The 22,357-nt window shown below is 52.4% G+C and overlaps 2 protein-coding genes across 2 annotated transcripts; one reads left to right on the top strand and one right to left on the bottom strand.

Annotated features, from left to right (window-relative positions):
* Window positions 1-23: 23 nt before the first annotated feature.
* On the top strand, window positions 24-4,672 carry LOC111149668 (flap structure-specific endonuclease 1). Its single transcript, XM_022506876.1, has 2 exons — window positions 24-154; window positions 2,610-4,672. Exon 2 carries the CDS (start codon window positions 2,631-2,633, stop codon window positions 3,771-3,773), a length of 1,143 nt encoding a protein of 380 aa, XP_022362584.1. The 5' UTR covers window positions 24-154; window positions 2,610-2,630; the 3' UTR covers window positions 3,774-4,672.
* Window positions 4,673-8,973: 4,301 nt separating this feature from the next.
* LOC111149587 (fatty acid desaturase 1) lies at window positions 8,974-21,078 on the bottom strand. The gene is made up of 12 exons (XM_022506707.1): window positions 20,823-21,078; window positions 18,768-18,878; window positions 17,812-18,009; window positions 17,034-17,135; window positions 16,799-16,927; window positions 13,342-13,402; window positions 11,517-11,593; window positions 10,308-10,405; window positions 10,010-10,106; window positions 9,659-9,738; window positions 9,426-9,551; window positions 8,974-9,076 (listed from the first exon to the last, which is right to left on the bottom strand). The coding sequence occupies exons 1-12, from the start codon at window positions 21,012-21,014 to the stop codon at window positions 9,025-9,027; spliced, it is 1,323 nt and encodes a 440-aa protein (XP_022362415.1). The 5' UTR covers window positions 21,015-21,078; the 3' UTR covers window positions 8,974-9,024.
* Between the last annotated feature and the right edge of the window lie 1,279 nt (window positions 21,079-22,357).

Genomic DNA, 22,357 nt, shown 5'->3' with positions numbered 1-22,357 from the left:
CGCGGCGGCGGTCACGTGACGGGAGCGCGGGCTTTGGAAGACAGCGGAGCGCGACAAGATCCGCGGCGGAGCTGAGGAGGGTGCGGGGCTGAGCAGCATCCTGGGCAGTACCCGACCCAGCGCTACTGTCGAGGTCTCGCGCTCCAAAGGCCAGGTGAGACCCCGTGGGCAGCGTGTCCGAGGGCGGCGGGGTCCACCTCACTCTGGGTGTTGGGGCGGGAGGCCGGGGGCTGTCTTCCGCGCGCCGGGCGGAGGCCAGAGCGCGGGCCCGCCACCTTCCCTCTCCGCGACTCGGACCGGTCGCCTAACCTCCCTTAATTTGTGGAAGGCGGGAGATAGCTTGCACCCTCTGGGGCCGTTGGGTATTTTGACCAAGATCCTGGATGAGAAACATTTTGGAGACTTCACTGGTTTAGACCCCTTTCCCGCCTGCCGCTGTTGGGGGCTGTGGGGGCTAGCCGGCCGGCAGGCACGGACCCCTCGGTAAGCCTTCTAGCCAAGCCGCCGGCCTGAGGCGGGACCCGACGATCGAGTGGCTTCTGCGGGAGGAACGGTTCCGGGCACCCCGTGTATGGCAGGAGCCAGAGGATGGCGGGAGGAGGGCACGGCTGAGCCCCGTGAGAAAGGGCGGGGCTTCTCCCGGACTGTGAAGGTAGGTTGGGAAGCGGAGCACGGAGGATCTTGACACCAGGTTGAGGTGTTAGGATTTCAGTAGAAGCGAGAATTGTAGCTCTATGATGCTTTAGAAAGAATCCTGCAAAGTGGGAGCAGCGAAAAGGTCTAGTGTCATCTTTCTTCGAGTGTTGGACGCATGCCACCAGCGGACACACGATGGCTTTATTTATTTATTAAGATTTTATTTATTTATTTGAGAGAGAGAGACTGTGAGAGGGGAGAGGGTCAGAGGGAGAAACAGACTCCCTGCTGGCTCTATCCGGGGACTCTGGGATCATGACCTGAGCTGAAGGCATTCGCTTAACCAACTGAGCCACTCAGACGCCCCACACGATGACTTTAAATGGCATCCAAAAAATCCTTTTTAGCAGTCACACATTTGACACGTTAAAATATAACTGATACGACACAGGCATTACTGCTTAAGAGGAGTTCTCTTTTGCAACTTACCTTCGTTTTTAAAACAATGATGTCCCTTTAAAGAAAATAATATGTGGATGAAAGTACAGGTTTTAGATGGGAGTGGTGAAAAAAACCTGTGAGGGTGGTTTGGGTCTGACCGAAGTTCGGGAAGCACTGCCCTAGGCAATACTTGTAAAGGGGCCTGAACCACAGAAGTGCCGTGTGGGAATAAGCAACTCCAGCTTGCCAGCTTCCTAGATCAGGACCTAGGGTCAGGTAGGAGCCATGGAGTTCACGCTTCAGACTTAGTGGTGGGGAGAAAATACAAAGGGAAAGAGTTAAAATTTCTAGCAACGTCGTGGTAGGAATAGAAACCAGGTGCAGTGCTGAGGGGACACTGAAGGGAGACTTGAGCCGTACGCAGTGTGTGAGAAAGCCACATAACTCTTGTTCACGTATGTTCTTTGCCAGTCCTCCTTAGGGCTGCTGTATCAGCCAGGATTCTCCAGAGAAACAATAAGGTATAGGATATGGACAGATGTAAGGAGATTTATGTTAAGGAATTGTTTTAAGGAATATTTTAAGGAATTATTTTAAAGAATTAAGAGGTTGGCAAGGTTGAAAATGATCGGGCTGGCACGCGGGCTGGAAACTCATGCAGGAGTGGATGGTGCAGTCCTCAGGCAGAATTTCTTTGGGAAACCGTTATTGCTGCCAAGGCCTTACGGCTGATTGAATGAGGCCCACCCATGCGATGGAGGATAATCTCCTTTGCTTAAAGTTAACTGATGATGTCACAAAATTACCTTCACAACGACACCTGGATTGGCATTAGAGTAAATAACCGGGCGCTGCAGCCTAGCCAAGTGGGCTCATAAAACTAACCGGCACCACTGCTAAGAGGCGGGGAGCCAGAGGAATGAGTTGGGGGTGTTGAGTGACTGCCATAAAGGTACAGAGGAGGAATGTATGAGTTGTCAGTGAGTTGGCAAGAAGATAGATAACTCGTGTTTATTTGGCCACTGTACACATTCCGCTTTGTATTATGGTTGCTTTTGTACTCATGTCATCTCTGTTTAGCCAGTATTTGCTTGTCCTTCAGGGCTTAGTTCTGTCATTATGGTCCCTGGGCTCCTCAGGCCAGGGTAGGCACTGTCCTACCAGGATCCTGTCCGTGGGGTCCTCGATGCCTACGCCAGTGGTAGCCCTTACTGTGTGCGAGCCCTATTGCTACCTTATCCATGAAACCTTAAGTCCCTCAACACCAGCAGGATCTTATTCCTCTTAACACCCAGTTTTTTCCCAGGAAGCCTTAGTATTAATTGAGTGGCCTCACTTGCTAGAGGGTAAGGTTTTTTTTGCTAATGGTGACCTTGTTTCGTTCACCTTTTCATCTTCTGCGGTCCCATATGGGCGTCCTTCTTGTTGTGCTCAGTTTGTTCGGTCGAAGGCATGAAGTTGGTGGGATAGCACCGTGATCCTTTGCATCCTTTAAGTTCCTCCTCTTCTCACTTTACTCCTTTCTTTCTCAGCTGCCCCTCCTCTGTATTGCTATGGGAATTCAAGGCCTGGCCAAACTGATTGCTGATGTGGCCCCTAGTGCCATCCGGGAGAATGACATCAAGAGCTACTTTGGCCGCAAGGTGGCTATTGATGCCTCTATGAGCATTTATCAGTTCCTGATTGCTGTTCGCCAGGGTGGGGACGTGCTGCAGAACGAGGAGGGGGAGACCACCAGCCACCTGATGGGCATGTTCTACCGCACCATCCGCATGATGGAGAACGGCATCAAGCCCGTGTATGTCTTCGACGGCAAGCCACCGCAGCTCAAGTCGGGTGAGCTGGCCAAGCGCGGCGAGCGGCGGGCGGAGGCGGAGAAGCAGCTGCAGCAGGCTCAGGCCGCGGGGGCCGAGGAGGAGGTGGAAAAGTTTACTAAGAGGCTGGTAAAGGTCACCAAGCAGCACAATGACGAGTGCAAGCATCTGCTGGGCCTCATGGGCGTCCCGTACCTTGATGCGCCCAGTGAGGCCGAGGCCAGCTGTGCCGCCCTCGTGAAGGCTGGCAAAGTCTATGCCGCGGCCACGGAGGACATGGATTGCCTGACCTTTGGCAGCCCCGTGCTAATGCGGCACCTGACCGCCAGCGAGGCCAAGAAGCTGCCCATCCAGGAATTCCACCTGAGCCGGATTCTGCAGGAGCTGGGCCTGAGCCAGGAGCAGTTTGTAGATCTGTGCATCCTGCTGGGCAGCGACTACTGCGAGAGCATTCGGGGCATTGGGCCCAGGCGGGCCGTGGGCCTCATCCAGAAGCACAAGAGCATCGAGGAGATTGTGCGGCAGCTTGACCCCAGCAAGTACCCGGTGCCGGAAAACTGGCTCCACAAGGAGGCCCAGCAGCTTTTCCTGGAGCCCGAGGTGCTTGACCCAGAGTCTGTGGAGCTGAAGTGGAGCGAGCCAAACGAAGAGGAGCTCGTCAAGTTCATGTGTGGTGAAAAGCAGTTCTCTGAGGAGCGAATCCGCAGTGGCGTCCGGCGGCTGAGCAAGAGCCGCCAAGGCAGCACCCAGGGTCGCCTGGATGATTTCTTCAAGGTGACTGGCTCGCTCTCTTCAGCTAAGCGCAAGGAGCCAGAGCCCAAGGGATCTGCTAAGAAGAAGGCAAAGACTGGGGCAGCAGGGAAGCTCAAAAGGGGAAAATAAATGCGTTTCCCCTCCTAGCGTCTTGACCCCAGAATGTCTGCCTTCTCGTACCCTCGGGAGCTAGCGCTAGAGAAACCTCTGTGGGCGGGGAGGGGATTGCATTGCTTCTCTAGCTCTAGCCTTCTCGATAGTGCTTTTCCCTTTTGTACTTGATCTGATGGCAGGAACGCCACAGAGCTACTTTGTTTTCTTTTTTAGCTCAGGAGAGTATGTCCCGCTCAAAACCGCTCTCAGGCAATTTAAGGGACACTGAATCTATTGTTAATGAAGAGGGAGTGGGAGATAAACCGTAGAGACAGCCGACTGGACAAAAATGATTTCCTGGCTGGCTACCTGGTGGCTGACAGGAGTGGGTGGTGGCACCAGACTGCACTCATCTCTGGTTCAGCCTTGACCCACCCTGTGGGACAGCCGTCAGGAAGACTGAGCCTTAACAGTTGGGGAGAGCTGCGGAGAACTAACAGGGCAGGGAGAGCTGGAGTCCCTGGAGTTGGCAAGAAGGGTCCGATTACTATGTGTCCTGGGGTGGGGGCTGACACTTGAACTTGCTATGTAACTTGAGTCTTTCACAGTGGTTATTTAGAGGCGTAAGATGGCGAAATTCTAATGTCCTCTCTGAGGCAGTCAGCAGAGTCGACACTTTGGGATAAGATGCTATTTTCATGTGCTATATTTGTTTTTGTTTTAAAGATACGAGAAAAGAGTCAATAAAATTATAAAAACAAACCAGAATGTCATGTTCTCTGACAACTTTGAAAACATCTCGAGTGCCCCCAGGCTTCAGGCAGTATAATGTTCTTTTCGCGCTGAAGAGAACACTCCGGAAGTGTACCGTTACAAGAGGTTTGAGAGTGGCCACAAGGTGGCGCCACACCCCACAGAATGGCTAAGGCTGCTTTGGCTGTACTTAAGCCATTTGGAGAAAGGCCTAGTTTAACTCAACCAGGAAAGAAATTTGAATAACTTGAATGGGTTTCTAGTTTCCCACCTACTGTGTGAGAGAAAGGAGCACCTTTGAGAAAGCCCCACAGTTTTGATCAGCTACTTCATAGCATCTAAGCATTTTCCTTACCAGTTTATAAATTGTGAAAAAACTACACTTCAGAGATTTCTTTTGTGACATCAAATTCAGGCTGCTGTTTCCCATGGAGATGGAATGTTTTAACAGTTTTATAATCCTGACAAAACTTGGTGGGGAGTTTCTAATTTTTTAGCATTCCTGTCACTGCCATTTGAAGTTAACAGGCACACTTAAGCAATCTGAAATTTAAACTGCCAATATTCTAACAGATTAAGCAGGTAAAAGACTAAAGACTGGTGGTCTTCAAAATTCTCATGGGGCAACATATTTTTCGAGTGCAATCTTACGCGGAACCTTAGGATACGAGCTTCTCTGGTTGAAGGAGGAGTGGGACATAGTCTCCCCAGCAGTACTCTCATAACTAGGGGACTCCCAAACCACTGGTATAGACAGAAAGTTCTATTCTGAGGGCAGGGATCTTGGTTTTGGTTACTGCTATATCCATTGTTGGATGGAATGGGTTTTCTGACTGGACCAAGCCACGCAACTTTTGGGAGCACCAAGTAATCTAAATCTGTGGTAATGATGATGGGGCCCAGGGGTGGAAAAACTTCCTTAGGGAGTGAGTGATGGCCTCAGTGCTGTAGCTTTAGTTAAGGGCTTGTACCCTGTGGTAGTCAGACATGTAGAGTGGTTTTCCTTCTTTTTTAGTTTTTTTGTTTTTTAAGATTTTTATTTATTTATTTGAGAGAGAGAGAAGGAGCACAATCAGGGGAAGCTGTAGAAGCAGAGGGAGAAGCAGGCTCCCCACTGAGCAGGGAGCCGGATGTGGGACTCCATCATGACATGAGCCGAAGGTAGATGCTTAACAGACTGAGCCACCCAAGTGCCCCGTGGTGTTTTCTTTTTTAAAAGATTTATTTCAGGGCACCAGGGTGGCTCAGTTGGTTAAGCGACTGCCTTTGGCTCAGGTCATGATGCCAGAGTCTCAGGATCGAATCCTGCATCGGGCTCCCATCCCAGCTCCACAGGGAGTCTGCTTCTCCCTCTGACCTTCTCTCATGCTCTGTCTCTCAAATAAATAAAATCTGCTTTAAAAAAAGGATTTATTTCAGACAGAGCGCATGTGTGCATGAGCAGGGTAGGGGAGGGCCAGAGGGAGAAGCAGACTGTTCACTGAGCAGGGAACCTGATGGGGGGTGGTAGGGGGTGTTCATCCCAGGACTCTGTGATCATGACCTGAGCCAAAGGCAGAAGTTTAACCAACCAAACCACCCAGATGCCCCTCCTTTTGTTTTTTCAAGTTGAGTTGTCTGGTTTTTTCTAGTTGATTAACTACTGCACACTGCAGGCAAGACCAGTTCTGCAAATTTTTACTTAGCATGTTCTAATGTTCTTGCTCAAAGGGAGCTGTTCTAGCAAGACTGAGGTTAAAAAGGCATTGTAGTCCAGCTCTGAAGCACTGCACCTGCAGAGAAAGATTCAGGCAAAACAAGAGACTTTTAGGGACCCTCTGTATTGAGACTAGAAACAAGGGCAAAAGAGTGAGGGTGTTGCCTCATGAAAGGAGACGCATGCGCCCCAGCTAGTGTTTGTGGGGAGTGAGCACTTGAACATAGGGGTTCCTGAGAAGGGGCTGGCTTGCTTTCTCCTTGCCATGGTCTACCTGTGCCTTGGTGTCCCTTCAGAGGGTCCTGCTGCTCCTCTGCCCAAAGGCCTTGTGCAAAGGAGATTCCGTTTGGGAACTCCTGGTCAGAAAGTTCCAGCCATAGAGGTAGGTAGTAACTTACAGCACAGGCACAGGGAGTCCCATTGACATGCGCAGAGGAAAATCGTGGATTACAAGTGAATAGAATAGCCTTCATTTGGTCAAAATTAACTTTATTTTTCAGCTTTACTTCATCTGGATGTGGTAACAAAATTAGCACACACAAAAAGAATGCAGATGTGGGGGCCAGTTAAAGAAAGTGCTTCCAGGAACGTGGTGGGAAGATGAGAATAACAAAGATAAACATGTAGGTTGGAATTCTAAAACACTGAGTTCAGTATTAGTTTTGCCACAATCTGTGACTGGAGATGACTTGTCCTCTTTAAGCTTATTTTCTCATGTCATTGCTTGGATTTGAGAGCACTCATCACACTGTTAAAACAGTCTGAGGCTTTCTGTCGCTGGTGTGTTCCTCTGTGGCGGTGTGAGACCACACTAGTCTAGGTTAAGGAGAGAAGGCCACGGTGGTTGAAACACGTTGAGGACCTGGGCTTGGCTCAGTAAGCCATGCTGGGTTTGCTCCAACTGGCAGCCAGGTGGCTGGACAGGCTGGTGACAGGACTCCCTAAACCTTGGGGAGTAGGGACCAGAGGGATGGGGCAGGACCAGCACCTGTTCTGGTGGGAGGAAGCCAATGAAAGTAGAACTTCTCAGTCCTGCTTCTAGTCTTTCTATCCAGGTTGTTTCAAACCAAGTCCTGCACAAATGGAGAAGAGCTGAACTCTTCTGCACCCTGTCCTGCCCTCGTGTTGTCTCTTTAATCTGTGTTTTGACAAACCGCTAAAGTCATCCCTGCAGCCTTTCCACGGAGGTGTTCTAACCCCACTGCAGCTCACTTTCAGATGACCTTTGTTCTCTCCCACAACTAAACGCAGGCTCAACTAAACTATGGCTCTGCTTTTTCCTTCTAGTTTGAGTTTCCTCCTTTCCGGATCCAAAATGAGCAATATGCTTAGAGTAGGTGCTGTGGAACAGGTCAATCACTAAATCACGCCCTCACCTACAAGGGAAAGCTGTGGCCGTGGGGCGGAGCAGAGGCTGTGAATGCAGAGGACAAGCCCTGGGGCTTAAGGCAAAGACTATTGGGCACATTCTTTTGTTTGTTTGCTTTAGACATGGGTTAAATCTTTACCTTTTAAGAACCAGAAGATTTTGTAAAAAACTGTATTTCAGTATTAGGCGGGGAGGCTTTTTAAGAGATTATCTTAAATTCCTACCTGGTGTCCAGCTGAGAAGACGCTTGAAGAGTTCATAGTTCACAAACTGTTTTTATCTTCCTATCTCTGGTTTAGGACTGTGAAGTGATTATATTTAATTCACTGTTCCTACTCAGAAGCAATACATTGCTTCTTCTGAGAAATTTCTAAGAAATTAAAAAGAAATTGCTTCTTAATTTCTAATTAAGAAATTTAGAAAATTTCTTAGCAACCCCTATATTCTTTAGGACTGAATTTTGTGTTTTCCTCCTGACTGATAATTTAGGGTCTCCCAATGTGGTCACTTGTGCTGACTACTTTATTAAACTTGGACTTACAGGTAGGAAGACAAAGGGAAACCACTGGGAACCTCCATTTGTTTCTAGGGAGGAGATGAAGTTGTCCCGTCTGTTTGGTTGTTTGTGGATAAGAATCAGGAAGTAGACTCTCCATCCTAGAAGTGTGTTGCTCCTTGGGTGGTGATTATAAGAGGTGATCCCAAGGTGGAGGGGATTTTGAATGACCAGTAACTCTCCTTGCTATTTTGGCAAGACCTAGGACCTAATGCTCCCCGGGTGGAACGTAAGCTCAAAAAGCAATAATGCCAGGAGCCTTCAAAGTCAGATGTCTCCAGCAACACAGTCCTGGCTTTGTTCTGCCTGCTTCTAGAAGTGGGAAAATTGCTTCTCCAGGAGCCTGAGGCAGACCTAGGTCCCACCTAGCTGTAGAGTGAGCTGAGCCTCCCAGGCAGAGCACTACACCAGGCCTCAAATATAAGTCTTGCTCAGAAGGTTCACCCGCTCTGTCTTCTCAGACAGTAGCGGGTGGGGAAGTCACTGAGAAGCGGACCAGTGAGATGGGCTCGTCCGTTTCCTGGCTGGAATTTTAGTGCTAAATCTCTTACTGATTTTTGGGCTTGGTAGGTCCCCCCTATTCTTCCAACACCCTCAGACTCCCTCTTTGCTCACCAAGCATCAGTTTCTGCCAAACTAGAAAAAGGAAAGGAAACTTACATCTCTGCCCCAATAGCTCCACCCCTCCCTCCAGGGGCCATGCATGTCTTTGGGTCTTATGTCTGTGCCTGGAAGATAAAGGGGAGGGTTTGAGTTGAGCCTTTATCTCCTCAAACCCACGCCCTCTGAATATTATAATTACAGTGGCATTTTCCCTCAAGCTCCCCTCTGCCTTGGTGCCAGAAAAATCATCTCCCAGATGGGCTGGTATTATCACTGAAGACAGGCATCTCTTCCAGATGGAGCAGCTGTTTTACTGGTGAAGATAGGCATCTAGCCAGAGCTGCCCAGACTCCTTCAGTGAGCTGTGGGGGCAAGATGGGAGCAGGAGGTAAAAGAGAGCAGAGCCAGGGCCGAAAGCCAAACAAACCACCCTAAAACATGGAGTAGTGAGGCTCTTACAGGGGAGTGGAGGCCGATCTCCATGGCATATGGCCTCTTTCCTCCCCTTTGCTTCTGAGAAGTAGCTTGGGCCATGGCACTGGGAACAAAGGCTTGCCTTGGCCACAGGACCAACAGAGCATCCTGCCTTTGTCTTGGTGGCGTCCATTCCAGAAGACTGGGAAACCTGCCTATTGCTCCCCACACATCACCCACCCCATTGCCTGCCCTCTTTCCACCCTACCAGCCATCTTCCCAGGCTCAGGTACTCACTAGATAATGTCGGCGAAGGCTGAGAGCAGGGGCTTGGACTGGTACTCTATGCCATGCTTGGCACACAGGGACTGCACCAGGGGAGCCACTTTATGGTAATTGTGTCGAGGCATTGTGGGGAAAAGACTTCAGGGAGAACGGGACAGTCAGTGGCTTTACTCCACTCTCTCAACCTCCCCACTTCCCCACAGGGACCCTCCCAAGGACCCTGCTTCTCAGATCTCCCTACTTACTGGTGCTCTATCTGGAAGTTGAGATGGCCAGTGAACCAGTCATTGAAGGCAGACTTGTGGACATTACATGTTGCCCGGAGCTGGAGGAAGAGGGCAGGGGAGAGTGTGGCTCTGGGTACCAGATGGAAAGGCCAACGCAACCTTCTCCAGGCAAAGCTGGCTGAGAGGAGGGAGTGTGGGACCGTCCCTGGTCACGCCACATGGTGGCAGGAGTGAAGCTTCCAGCCAATGAGGCAGTGCTGTTTGGGGACTTTTGTTGTTAACTGCCCCAGCCCCTTGCCTGCATCGGGGCCCACCCACCCTTTTCATGAGTTATGTCATCCCCAGGTCTTCCAAGTGACCGTCCCTTACCTGGATGGAGACCCAGTCCATGTTCCGGTCGCGATCAATGTGCATGGGGATGTGGTTCATCTGTGTGACCCACACAAACCAGTGGCTCTCCAGTAACCTGGTGGATAGGGCACACAGACAAAGACAGTACAAGTTAGACTTCTTTTCCCTCAGGTAACAGCTCTGGCCTGGCCATCTTCCCAAGCCAACCCCTGAGACACCTCTGGTGCCTAAAGCCCCAGCGCAGCCCCTAGACCAGACTCGTTTCTCCCACAGATCGGCTTTTCTTTGCCATGGCTCCTTCCCCAGCAGATAGTACCTGACCACGAAGAAAAGGCCCAGAACGCCTTTCAGTCCCAGCAACGGGCCGTAGGTCAGGAAGAAGCGGGCGTAGAAGGTGATCATCCAGGCCAAGTCCTGCATCGAGAGGCAGACAGCTCAATGACTGGCACAAAGCACTTCCTCCTCTCCCTTTCGTTTCACCCGTTTGCCTGGTACAGCCACTCTGCCAGGGACCCAGACTGGAACGCTGTCACCGGCGGCTTCTCTTCATCGACCCAGTCCCGCAATATCTCGTGCCACCACGCCTTCCTTCCATTCTTTGCGGGGTCCCCAGTCCTCCTTGCCTGTTTCCTTCCCAGGTGCCAAGGCCTCCGGGCTCTCCCGGCCTCCAGCTCCTCCCAGCCTGTCAACGTTCTTTATCCCTTCATCAAGATGCCAAATCAGTCTCCCCGGATGGTGGCTCGGTCTGTGCCGGTGCCCTGCTCCAGCACTCCTTTGGCATCACAGCTCTCCCCTGACACGAGTCCACAACATGCCCAAGTGGCCAAAATTGCCCCTCACTTCCCAGCTTCTCTGCTCAGAGTCCATCCTCCCCCCACCCCACCTCTGCCTACCCTCCAAGGCCAGCTACAGAAGTGACTTCGCGAAGCCTTTTCTGATGCCTCTCATCCAGCCAGGAGCGGGCAGGGCCATTTTAGAATCCCAGAACCTTCTGCATTTACCTCTTCCCCACCTGAAAGCCTGGCTCCTGGCTTTATGAAAAAGCACAAGAACCTCAGGAGGTACCAGCTGAATGAAACAGGCCATGGGGTTGCGTGGGCTGCGCCTGGGGGGCTCAGTCAGCTGAGTACCCGACTCCTGGTTTCTGCCCAGCTCATGATCTCAGGGTCATGGGCCTGAGCCTGGTGTTCCGTGCTTAGCACCAAATCTACTTGAGAGATCATCTCCCTCTCCCTCTGCCCTTTCCCCTGCCTGTGCGTGCTCTCTCTCTCTCTCATGAATGAATGACTAAAATCTTAAAAAAAAAAAAAAAAAAAAAAAGAAATAGAGGTTTGGGAGTTAAGCTGTCTGCTGAGTCCAGGTCATCCACCTAGAGACAAGGAAGGTCTGTGTTCGGTTCTATTAACTTTGCTCTACATTAGGCCTGGAGTACATTTCCGTGAGCTTTCCTCTGGAGAACCCCCATTCCCTCCCCTCAGGATCCTGAAGACAAAGGATGTGGAACTTGGGGCCCGTGGATACTCACCACCCACTTCTTCCGATGGATAACAAAATTTAACATATACCACTGGAAGTAGAGAGGCACCAAGGCTGGGGGCCCAACTGGGAAGGAAATGGAGACAGGGAGGGGGTGTGAGCAGCATGAGGGCAGTTCGGCGCAGGAGGGGTGGCCTCTGGCCTGGGGCTGCCCCCTGCCACCTCTTCCTGTAGCCCCTTCCAGCTGCCTTGGCTTTCCTGACTCCACGGCAACCGGCAGGCCCGGAGGGTGGGCATGAATGCAAGTCTGAAGAAGGCAAGACCTCCCAAGAGGATGCCAGGAGAGTGAAGGTGGGAGTGACATTCTCTTCCAGGGGAACAAGGCAGCTGGGGAAACTCCACGCACAGAACCCGCCCTGCTGCCTGTCCTCGCGCTCACCCGCCCTGTGTTCCCCGCTGCTCCGCGGAGCAGGTGAAGGGAGGGGAGCAGGGGGCCCTGCTGAGGCTTCATGGGCTGAAAGCTTACTTCTTCGGAGTAGGAAAACGAGCCGGCACCGCCCAACCCGAAGCCCTGGAGGGCAGGCCTGGGAAGGGGCAGCCAGGCTTCTCAGAACGCTGGGAGTCGAAGGGGTCCCCTACTAATGCTGTGCCATTTCCTTTTCTGTATCCCTTCTCTGCAGGGTCCTCACGCTCCCTATAACCACCGCAGGACCGTGCTCACCTACGGCTCCTCTCTCCTGATGGGCCACGGATTCTAAAATTCTTCCAGACGTTTCAGCTCTACCCTTCTAACCCATCCCCCTTTCTCCAGGCAGTTAGGATAAATTCCTTTGAACTCAAATGGGATCAGTGGAATCCTCCTTTCCCTTCCTTTAAAAATTTGAATTTTTATGGGAAATAGAACACTCAAATTTTAGGCATGATGAAGACTTTTAAAAGCAAGGAATAGGGGCGCCTGGATGGCTCAGTGGGTTAAAGCCTCTGCCTTTGGCTCAGGTCATGATCCCAGGGTCCTGGGATCAAGTCCCGCGTATCAGGCTCTCTGCTCAGCAGGGAGCCTGCTTCCTCCTCTCTCTCTCTGCCTGCCTCTCTGCCTACTTGTAATCTCTGCCTGTCAAATAAATAAATAAATAATCTTAAAAAAAAAAAAAAACCTATTGCTAAAAGCAAGGAATATAGAGCATTGTTCAGAGAGAGCTTAAGACAACCACAGAAATGTCCTCCTTTTCAGCTCTAACAGCCTCTCCACTTCCTTTCTGAGGCCAGTCCTCCCACAGCCATGTCTGCCTTTATCCCCCTGGGTGCTGGACTGCTCCACGGAGTCGTCTCGGCCCAAGTCTGTTTCTCAGGGTCTAAGGTTTACTCAAGATGGCTGCCCCGACCACACAATGTTCCTGTGGAAGAACTCCTTGGCCCTGGCTACACATGAGTCTTTTTTTTTCTTTTAATTTTTTTTTTTAATTTTTATTTATTTATTTGACAGAGAGAGAGAGAGAGAGATCACAAGTAGGCAGAGAAGCAGGCAGAGAGAGAGGAGGAAGCAGGCTCCCTGCCGAGCAGAAAGCCCGATGCGGGGCCCGATCCCAGGACCCTGAGATCATGACCTGAGCCAAAGGCAGAGGCTTTAACCCACTGAGCCACCCAGGCGCCCCTACACAAGACTCTTGACCCAACATTAGCCTGGAAACTTTGCTCAACTGAGATGGTAATCTGCTCCCATGCAGAGAGGAACCCAGTCAGAGACAGGGTGCTTCCTCCAGTCTTTACTGGAAATACCATAATCCTTCAGAAAGTCATTTCTTCCTCACATCCCTTCAGCGACCCCATCCCGAGAGTCCCCTGTGCCGGATGCGCACTCAGGAAGAAGCACTCACTCAGGAAGAAGTACTTGTGCTGGTGGTTGTATGGCATGTACTTTTTCTTCTGCTTCCCAAGCTGTGAGGAAAAGTGCAAAGAAATCAGTACCCGCAGACCAGTCACCACATTCCCCTCCCGCTGTGAGCCTGGCTTTTCCCTGCTCAGGAGTTTGGCCTACTCCAGGGTGAGCTTGTGGCTGCTGTTCGACTGCTCCAGCAGGCCGGGCCTTGCCCCAGCGCCCAGTGCAGGGAGGCCCTGGCTGGGATGGGCCAGGTGCAACCACCATGGCCTACAGCTCTGTGGCCGCCGCCCACACAAGGCACGAGCACAGCAGTCTGCAGGTCCTCAGGACACCTCGTGTTCACTGAAAGAGACTTACATCATAAGGTTTCCAGGCCTCTCCACATCCTCCCCCTTTCCCCATCTAGTACTTTCTTTTTTTTTTTTTTTTAAAGATTTGTTTACTTGTTTTAGAGAGTGAGCGGGGAGCGGGGACAGGGAGAGAATCCCAAGCAGACTCCCCACCAAGCACAGAGCCTGACTGGGGGCTTGATCCCAGGACCCTGAGATCATGACCTGAGCCAAAATCAAGAGTTGGACACTCGGCCAACTGAGCTGACCATAGACAACCATTTATAACCCTATACAGGCCAGTATTCCCTCTACATCCATCCATCCAGACCCTCTTGTGGTCTCTTGACTACAACGTGAACTTTATAAAATCCCTTGATTGCTAAGCCAAGTTCGGCAAATATTTGTGGAAAGGAACTTGACAATCTGAAGGTTCTGGCAAGGCTTTTCCCAAAAGGTAGTGATTTCTCGCAAGCCTAGCTGCTGTAGACACGAGCTGGTGCAATTAACTCAGTCAGCCTGAATGCCTAGCGTGGGTGCACAAAATCACGACAGCAAAGCTCTGCTCTCTCACTTGATGGCTCCTTCTGCCCCTCTTGTTCCAGTAAGTTCTGGCAACTGGATGACCCAGAGCACAGGAGGCCCCGTACTCCTGAGTGCAATGCCAGCTCCTCTTTCTTCTGTGCAAGGCCCTTGGGCTAGATGAAGCATTCTCTCTGTATTAACTGATTGAATGCAACAAGTATTTACTGAGCACCTATTTTGCTCCAGGCCCTGTTCTAGTGCTGAAGATACAGAGGTGAACAACACAAACGTTCTTACTCTCATGGAGCTTGTGATTTGAGGAGAGGAAGCTGGTGACCAGCGTGTGAACAGAACTCAAGGTAATTACAGATTACAAACAGGAAGACAGGACAAAGTGAGGGAGCGGCGTCCTGGCTCCGCTGGTCAGATATGGTCTCTCTGAGGTGTTGCCATCGGAACTGACACCTGAACGATAAGGGGCCGGCAAAGCAGAAATTCAGGGCAAGAGCATTCAATGCAGGCGGAACAGCTAGCACAAAAGCGTGGGAGGTTTAAGGGACAAGAGGGGCAGTGTGGCTGCAAACAGTAAGCAACAGGGGAGAAGGACTGGTAAGGCTGGAAAACGAGGGAAGGCCACTTCCCAATGGACCTTAGAAAGCCCTAGGAAGACCTTGGTAATGAGCCTGGGTTTTATTCCCGTGGTGATGGGAAGCCACTGGAGGGCTTTCGACAGCTGTAGCATTATTGGCTTTGCACTTCGAAGGGCTCACTCTGCCTGTGGGAGCCGAGAATGAACTGTAGGGGGGAGGCAGAGTTGCAGGGAGAGCAGTGAAGAGGCTGGAACAGGAATCAGGCTCCAAAATGGACAGCGGGGAGATGGGAAGCCATGGAGCTGGGAGAAGTCAGTGCACTTGGTGTGTTTTGGAGACAGTATTAACAAGGCTTGCTGATAATCTGGATGTTGGGGCGAGGTTCACCCCATCCCCTAAGGGGAAAACTAGAAGAGGAGCCCCTGTCTTGTTTGTGGGGGTGAGTGGGAAGAACACTGGCCTGTTTTGGAACCGTTATGGAAGGGAGTCCTGTCCCCTGCTGCCTCCTTGACAGTCAGTCAGATGCTGTTATGATCCTGATAACTGCCCTATCATGTTTCAACTCTCAGACAGAGCCAGAAAGTTTGTGCTTAGGGTGAGGTGTCCCCTGTGTTTTCTTGTTCCCCCAGAGACTCAGGAGGCACTCGGGAGGCACTGGATGCCCTGGGGCCAGCCTGAGGATCAGCATCCAGAGGGGCCGAAGCAAAGGCCAGGAAGCCTGCAGCTAAGGCACTTACTAACAGGCAGCCCATCCTCAGGCTCAGAACTAGACAGAAAAATGTCTGTTGATCCTACATCACTTTATATATTTAGTGTCTGCAAATGGGAGTATCTTGAAAACCTTAGTACCCAGAAGCAATAAAGGCAGTAGTGTGAGAAGGTTCTCTTCCACTTAAATTCCCACTTTTTTTTTTCTTTTTAAACCCTGTAGAGAGACAGTAGAAGCGCTACCAAGAGCTGATGCTCTAACAAATTCCCTACACAGGTGGGTCCAGGGCTGGCTGACCAGCCTTGCACTTGTTGACCATAACACAGTGTCGGACGTGTACAAATCAAGTCCTTGCTTAGAAGGTAGGACCATTAGGACATTATGGACAGGTGGGGCATAAGCCTCAAATAGGGGGCTCCTGGTGCCAGGACAGCCAATGCTGTAAAAGCCTTTCCACAGAGTCCTTCTCCTGGCCAGAGTGGGAGGACAGCCAGCCGACCCTGCACTCACTCGTGCCTGGAATGGAGCAGTCCTGAACGGCTGAATTCCAGGCACGCTGAAGTCTCATACAGTGGGGGAGCGGGACCTGGTGGGACTCGGACCGCAGCCTAGAGCCTGTGTGCAAAGGCTTTTAAAATAACTTTACCAACAACTCTGCTGGCCATTCAAAGCTTCCTGTTGCCTTCTGTTCATCGAAAGCGCTCCAGCTCTCTACCCTCAGGCATTCGTCCTTAAGCAGCTGCACTGCAGTTTTTGCTCATAACCCCAGGGGATAACTCAGACCCGACACTGACCACCCTGCAAGTCGGGCTGGGGTCAGATGGGTGGGAAGAATTACCGAGTGAATGAATGTTCCAGGCACTGGGCGTCAAAGAAGAGTAAGACGGTGGGTCCAGCCCTTGATGGGGAAGACTGCACACAGTAGGATATCAAAGTTGCAAAGGGCAGGGGTGGAGGGGTGGGGGTGACTACCCTGGATAGGAGTGCCTAAAAATCATCCCCAAGGAGGCCCACCCATTCGACTGGCAAGAGATTTGCACAGTAATCTGATCATTGTTTGGATCCTTTGCAGCGTGAGGTGCTTTTATGCAATAACCGTTGGCTTGCACTCACCAGGGAGGACAGATGACCCTGTCCTGGGCGGCTAATTTACTACCTGCTGCTTCCCACAAATGCCTGGGAGCCAGCCTGGCCCCAGCGTCTCACCCCCACCGACAGCATTGTGAGCATTTCCCCAGAGCCCTCTCTTCTGGCTGGCTGCCATTCTCCCAAGACCTTCCCACTGATATTTCTGCTCACCTCCACAGACAGGATCTTCCCCAGGGCAAAGAGTAAGGGGTGCATGCTGATGTCCGGGTCTTTGCCGAAACAGTTGGGCTTGGCGTGGTGCTGGAAGTGCATGTGGTTCCACCAACTGGAAGGGGCCCCCTACAGGACAGCAGGGACAGGAGTATGAATGCCTAGCATTCCCCCATTCCCCCAAGGTAACCCTTCATTGACTGGAGTTTCAAGAGCCCCTCCATAGCCCATTGACCTTCAGGTGGCCAATCACGAAATGATGTAGCAGGTGGTTCCAGGTAGAGGTGCTGAAGACAGACAGGTGCCCAAAGTCATGCTGTAGCCAGCCGGCCTGGATCTGAGTGAGAAAGGTTAGTGCTGAGAGCAGCCCACTAGCCCAGGCTCCCTCTCAAAGACCTCAGTGGTTCCTCTACCTCATCCCCTTCCTTTGTCCGCCTTAGCCCTGCGATTGCCACAGTACCTCGAGCATGTCGGGAAAGGAGTCAGGAAGCCTGGGTCCTAACTCTAGCTCTGCCACTAACTCATACGAGAGATGGGGTAAATCACTATCCTTTCCCTATTCTTCAGTTTCCCTAGAAGAGTTCCCATAGAACTCTCTGGAGTTCTAGGACTTATGATGGAGTGAATACCCAGACTACAAAAAAGGACAGAGTGACAAACTCAGAGGCGAGTGGCAGGCTTGGCAAATGGGTTCTGATAATTAGGGCCCAAGTTTTATGAGTGTGTTGGGCAATGTAGTAGTGAGGAAAAAGCCAAGATTTTTGAAAAATCAGAATTTTGATTCTTGGCACACTTGGGCTACCCTTGGGTGAGCAAAACGAGGGCGCACATGTGGCCAAGGAATGAATAAAAGGCACAGATGATAAGATGTCTTTGTGCACTAACTCTCCCCCATATCCTCAGCTGCTCTGGTCACAGGGCTGGGCTCCTTGGCCTTCTGAGGCACACAAGGAGCTTCCTTTCCCCAAGGATGCTGAGCACAGCTGTGCTCTTAACGAGCCAAGAGCTCTCACTTGAGCTACGCTGAGCAGCACTGCACAGAGGAGGAAGGGCACCAGGGATGTCCCAAAGACCCAAAGAGTGAGCCAGGCAGCTACATCCAGCAGCAGGATGTGCAAGAGGTTCAACAGGAAGAAGACATGGTTGGCCTTCATGAGCCCCATCCGCTCCACTGTGGACCGTAGCTCTCGGAACTCATCAATCAGCTCTTTCTGCGGAAGAGTAGAGAGGGAGGGGCTGTTATTCTTTCCAGCTGTAACCCAGCACCGCTGGAGACAAGGGGCCTCTTTGGCTCCAGCACCCCCTACCCCCAGATAGCTATGGCAAGTCCATAATCCTAGGTAAAGCTACCAGGACACTGAGGAAAGAAGACAGGTGCCGTGGGGTCAGGTCTAAGAGCGCGTGGTCTTTGGAGTTAAAGACTTGCTTCAGATCCCTGCTCCTCCATTTACTCACACTGTGATTCTTGGCCGCATGGCTCACTCTCCCTGAGCCCCAGTTTTTCTCATCTGTAAATGTGTGCGGGTTATATGGGGTTACAGCAGATACGGAGTTAAGTGTTTGATGGGTCTTGATGAGGGTAGTGGTGGTAGCCTTGTGAGAGCCACGCATTTCAAAGCCCTGCTCCCTTAGACCTATGTCCCAGTGACTGGGAGAAGCAGGTACCTCAAAATTTCACAAGAACTGCTGACTCTGGGGGTGCCTGGGTGGCTCAGGAGGTTAAGAATCCCCCTTCAGCTCAGGTTATGGTTCCTGAGTCCCAGGATCGGGCCCTGCATCAGGCTCCCTGCTCAGTGGGGAATCTCCTCTCTCTGCCCCTCATCCCACTCCTGCTCTCTCTCTCAAATAAAATCTTAAAAAACAAAATAAAGCAACACTACAGACTGTGATCAACTGTGATCTTATCTAGGCCTCCCTTCCCCCCGCTACCCTTCAACAACCAAAGTGTCTCCAAACAGCAGAGTCTCACATTTTTAGTGGGCTCAAAGCTGGGCTGCTCTGGAGACAGTTCTCCAATCAGGAGAGAGTTCATATACTTCCTCACAAGGCCTTTGTTGATGTGGAACGCCACAAAGGGATCCTGCAAAGATAGGAGAAGACACAGCGGTTAGGAAGCCGGCCCGGGGCTCCCCGGGATCCTGGAGGGCTCACACCAGAGGCCATCCTCTTAATTTAGCAAGGAGGCTGTATCCAGGTTCAAAGAGACAGCACTTCCCTCCAGTCAGCTGTCTTTTGAGGGTGCTGAAGATCTTTCCCGGGTGTGCACAGCTCAGGAACACCCAGCATGTGTTCTAGTGAAAAGGGCACCACAGCAAGGAATAGGAAGTGTGGGTAGGGGGACCACAGAAAGACCTCTCTGGGCTGTCCCGTCCTCTAGGAGTGTCTATGAACAGCTTTTGCACAAGATTTTAAGATCTAGGTGAGAAATAACTAAAAGGGATGGGTGGGGCTAGACTTCCGTTTGTACCTATGGGACTTTTAACAGACCTTCTCTGAGCCAGAGTTCTTCATAAAATGTGATTAGGAAGACTCCCTACCTCCGAACTGGGACTTTCTGCATTTCTCCTCTTTCTCTCTGCCGCTGTACCTTGTAGGGTTCCATATTTCCCCTAAGACTCCGACCACCCCCTGCCCCAGAGTGGCTCATTTTGGTTCTGTGAAGTGGGCTAGGTCAGGCGGCCGGCGGCACCACACATCTGGACCAATCGCCATCCCCGTTGCGGCCGGCCCCAGCCCCGGCCCCAAATCACAGAGCGTGAGGACCCAGCATCGGTGCCTCCCGCATTTGCGCATGCGTTAGCCCACGTCCTCGCTCCACTCTGCAGTCCCGGCTTCCGAGTGGTCGGTCACTAGGGGTGATCACTATAAGCTCTGGCGTTGCCCGCCCCCCGCCCCCGCCCGGCCGCCACGCAGGGAGGTTTGCGGGCCCTCAGGCCAATACGTCTATGCTCCGTTGCGACCTAACGGGGACTCTTGTGGGCCCAGGCACCTTCCCGGATGGCAAAGGCAGAGGGTAGGGACAGCGGAAGTGGTCATGCCGCTGGGCTGGGGAACGATGTAGGGGGAGGGGACGCGGCGGAGCAAAGTCTCTACAGGGTCCCACGAGGTGATCGCCTGCTCTCCAACCACGGCAGGAGGAGCCAGTTGCCTTACGTCCGAGAGCAGGTGGTCTAGAAAGGGAAGAGCAAGACTGGGTCTGGATGGCGCGCTGGCCCCCATAGTGAGCCCAGAAAGGATGCGAACCACAGCCCGGGAGTGCAAACAGCTGTCCGCTGCGGCGAATAGCTGGAGACCCCGCTGGCCTGCGGCCGAGTGACCTTCCACCATGATTCGGGTTTTCTCTTAAGTGTAAGCTGACGTAGGCTCCCCCACCTTCTGCACGCCGCTCCCTGACCCACTGTGCACCAGCAGTGGTTAGTCCTCTCTGGGCGGTGAGGCCCCTCCTTCACCCTGTACGGGGGTTCCCACCGCAGCGGGCACCTGGAGGCTTCCCGCCTCGGCCCCGTCCCCGAGAACGCTTCCCTCTCCCGCCTCCCTTCGCAAGCAGGTACGCGCAGCCTAGGCGCCCGCTGCTCTTCCTTCCCACCCACCGAGACAGGGCGAAACTCCCTCTTCCTGCCACTGACCCCTCTCCTCCCTCGGCCTCAGCCGCGCCGCCGTCCCCGGCTCCCTGCATGCTGCCTTTCCTCCCTGCTTGTCCTGCTCTGGGATCTGCATACGTCTGGCGACCAAGGACGAGGCCAGAGACCGAACGCACGCGCGCGGGCGGCGCAGTCCTTTGTGTGGGCACGTTGCCGGCCTCCATCCCCACTGTCCTGATTCTGGCCTGTTTACACGGCTATTCTCCTGCCCTTGCATCCCGTGCTAAGTCGTGGGCAACGGGTATGCTGGGCGCCTGCTGGCTCTTCCCCGAATGAGTTGTGAGTTCGTCCCTGGGTGCCAAACTTCCTGCCTCGCGCACTGGACCTCCGGCGGCAGCCGCCCGGCCCAGCCCACTCCCGTGTCGCGGTCTGGCAGCGCTCACCGTTGCATCCTGTCCCGCGTAGTGTTTGATGACCCGGCGGCCCCCGGGGTGCCAGCGGGAGAACTCGCTGATGTTGTACACCTTCCGGTCGATCACGAGCCACTGCTCCTTCTTGTCTCCGGAGCGCTGCGCCACCTCGTCCCACGTGAAGTAGCGCTGGGCCGGCGCCTGGGTAGGGGTCTCAGAGTCCATCGGGGCACGGGCGGTCAGGGATGCGCTGCAGGCCGGTGCGGTAGCACGCGCGGGCTTCGAGTGCGCAGGGTCCCGACCCGCCTGAGTGCACCGGGTTTTCAGCACCCGCGGACCACGGAGCCCTGCTGCGCGCGCTCCCATTGGTCGAGCCGTGTGGCGCGGGGAGCGAGGCCCCGCCTTCCCGCCGGGCCAGCCAGGTAGGTCTAGGGTGGGCACGCCTGCTCGCGGGCTCAGTAGGGTTTTCGCCGCGTGGTTCAGTTTCCAGACTAGCGGCTATCGCTCCCGGAGGCCGCGCGGCCTGGATCACAGTCTCTGCGGCGCGTGGGTGGGTGGGGTGGGGAGGGGCTGTCGAGGTTGCCCCAGAGGACTGGTCCGTAGGCCCCTGGTGCGCCCTTGCTAGTCCATCTGTTAAACCACCAAGGCGCTCCTGGTTGTGGGCCCGGAAACAACAGTGTGAGAACCCTTGGCGGTTATAATTATGGTTAATTGGGTTTGGGGCATGTTAATGCTTTATTTTGCCCAAAATAACGTTGAAAATGCCCCCACAATTTTTGTACCTCTGTTTACCTTTTTTGTTTTAATTTTTGGTCTGTTCTGAATTAACTGGGATCCTTAAATAAAAGGATGTCTTCAGCATCTCCTGACTTCAGGGAGGTTGTGTGTGGAGTACCTGGGTCTTCAAGCCAAGGCATCCCTACTTTGTCCTGGAGGCACCCCAGAGCCATAGGAGGAGCCATGGAACAAGGTCATTTACATTTTTCTTTAATACTTTCTGAATTTTTTATTATGAGCATGTATTTGCCTTCAGGAAAAAAATGTTTATTGTTTTAAAATGCCACTTGTAGGGACGCCTGGGTGGCTCAGTTGGTTAAGCAGCTGCCTTCAGCTCCAGGTCATGATCCTGGCGTCCTGGGATCGAGTCCCACATCGGGCTCCTTGCTCAGCGGGGAGCCTGCTTCTCCCTCTGCCTCTGCCTGCCATTCTGTCTACCTGTGCTCGCTCTCTCTCCCTCACTCTCTGACAAATAAATAAAATAAAATAAATTAAAAAAAAATAAATAAAATGCCACTTGTAGGATGATTCTTTGATTAAACCCACCTTCCTAAAATCGCTTTTAAGTAGAGGGATTTGGGGCTCAGACCTCTGGGCTTTAGGAAGGAGTGAGGAAGCAGCCAGAGTTTACTGCTAAATTCTCCATGTTGCAGTGTGGAGAGACCCAGAGTTTACTGCTAAATTTTTTCTTATTTATTCAACAAGCACACTATAAATCACTTACTATGTGCCAGGCACTGTTAGTGTCTTACAAACAAGACTTCATGTAGTTCTCAAAACAACCCACTGAG

This window comes from Enhydra lutris, unplaced genomic scaffold (assembly GCF_002288905.1).
Source record: "Enhydra lutris kenyoni isolate GAN:26980312 unplaced genomic scaffold, ASM228890v2 scaffoldscaffold22, whole genome shotgun sequence".
Classification (NCBI taxonomy): Eukaryota; Metazoa; Chordata; class Mammalia; order Carnivora; family Mustelidae; genus Enhydra; species Enhydra lutris.
Note: the sequence above shows the minus strand (reverse complement) of the source record. Positions and strands in the feature narration are given on the sequence as shown.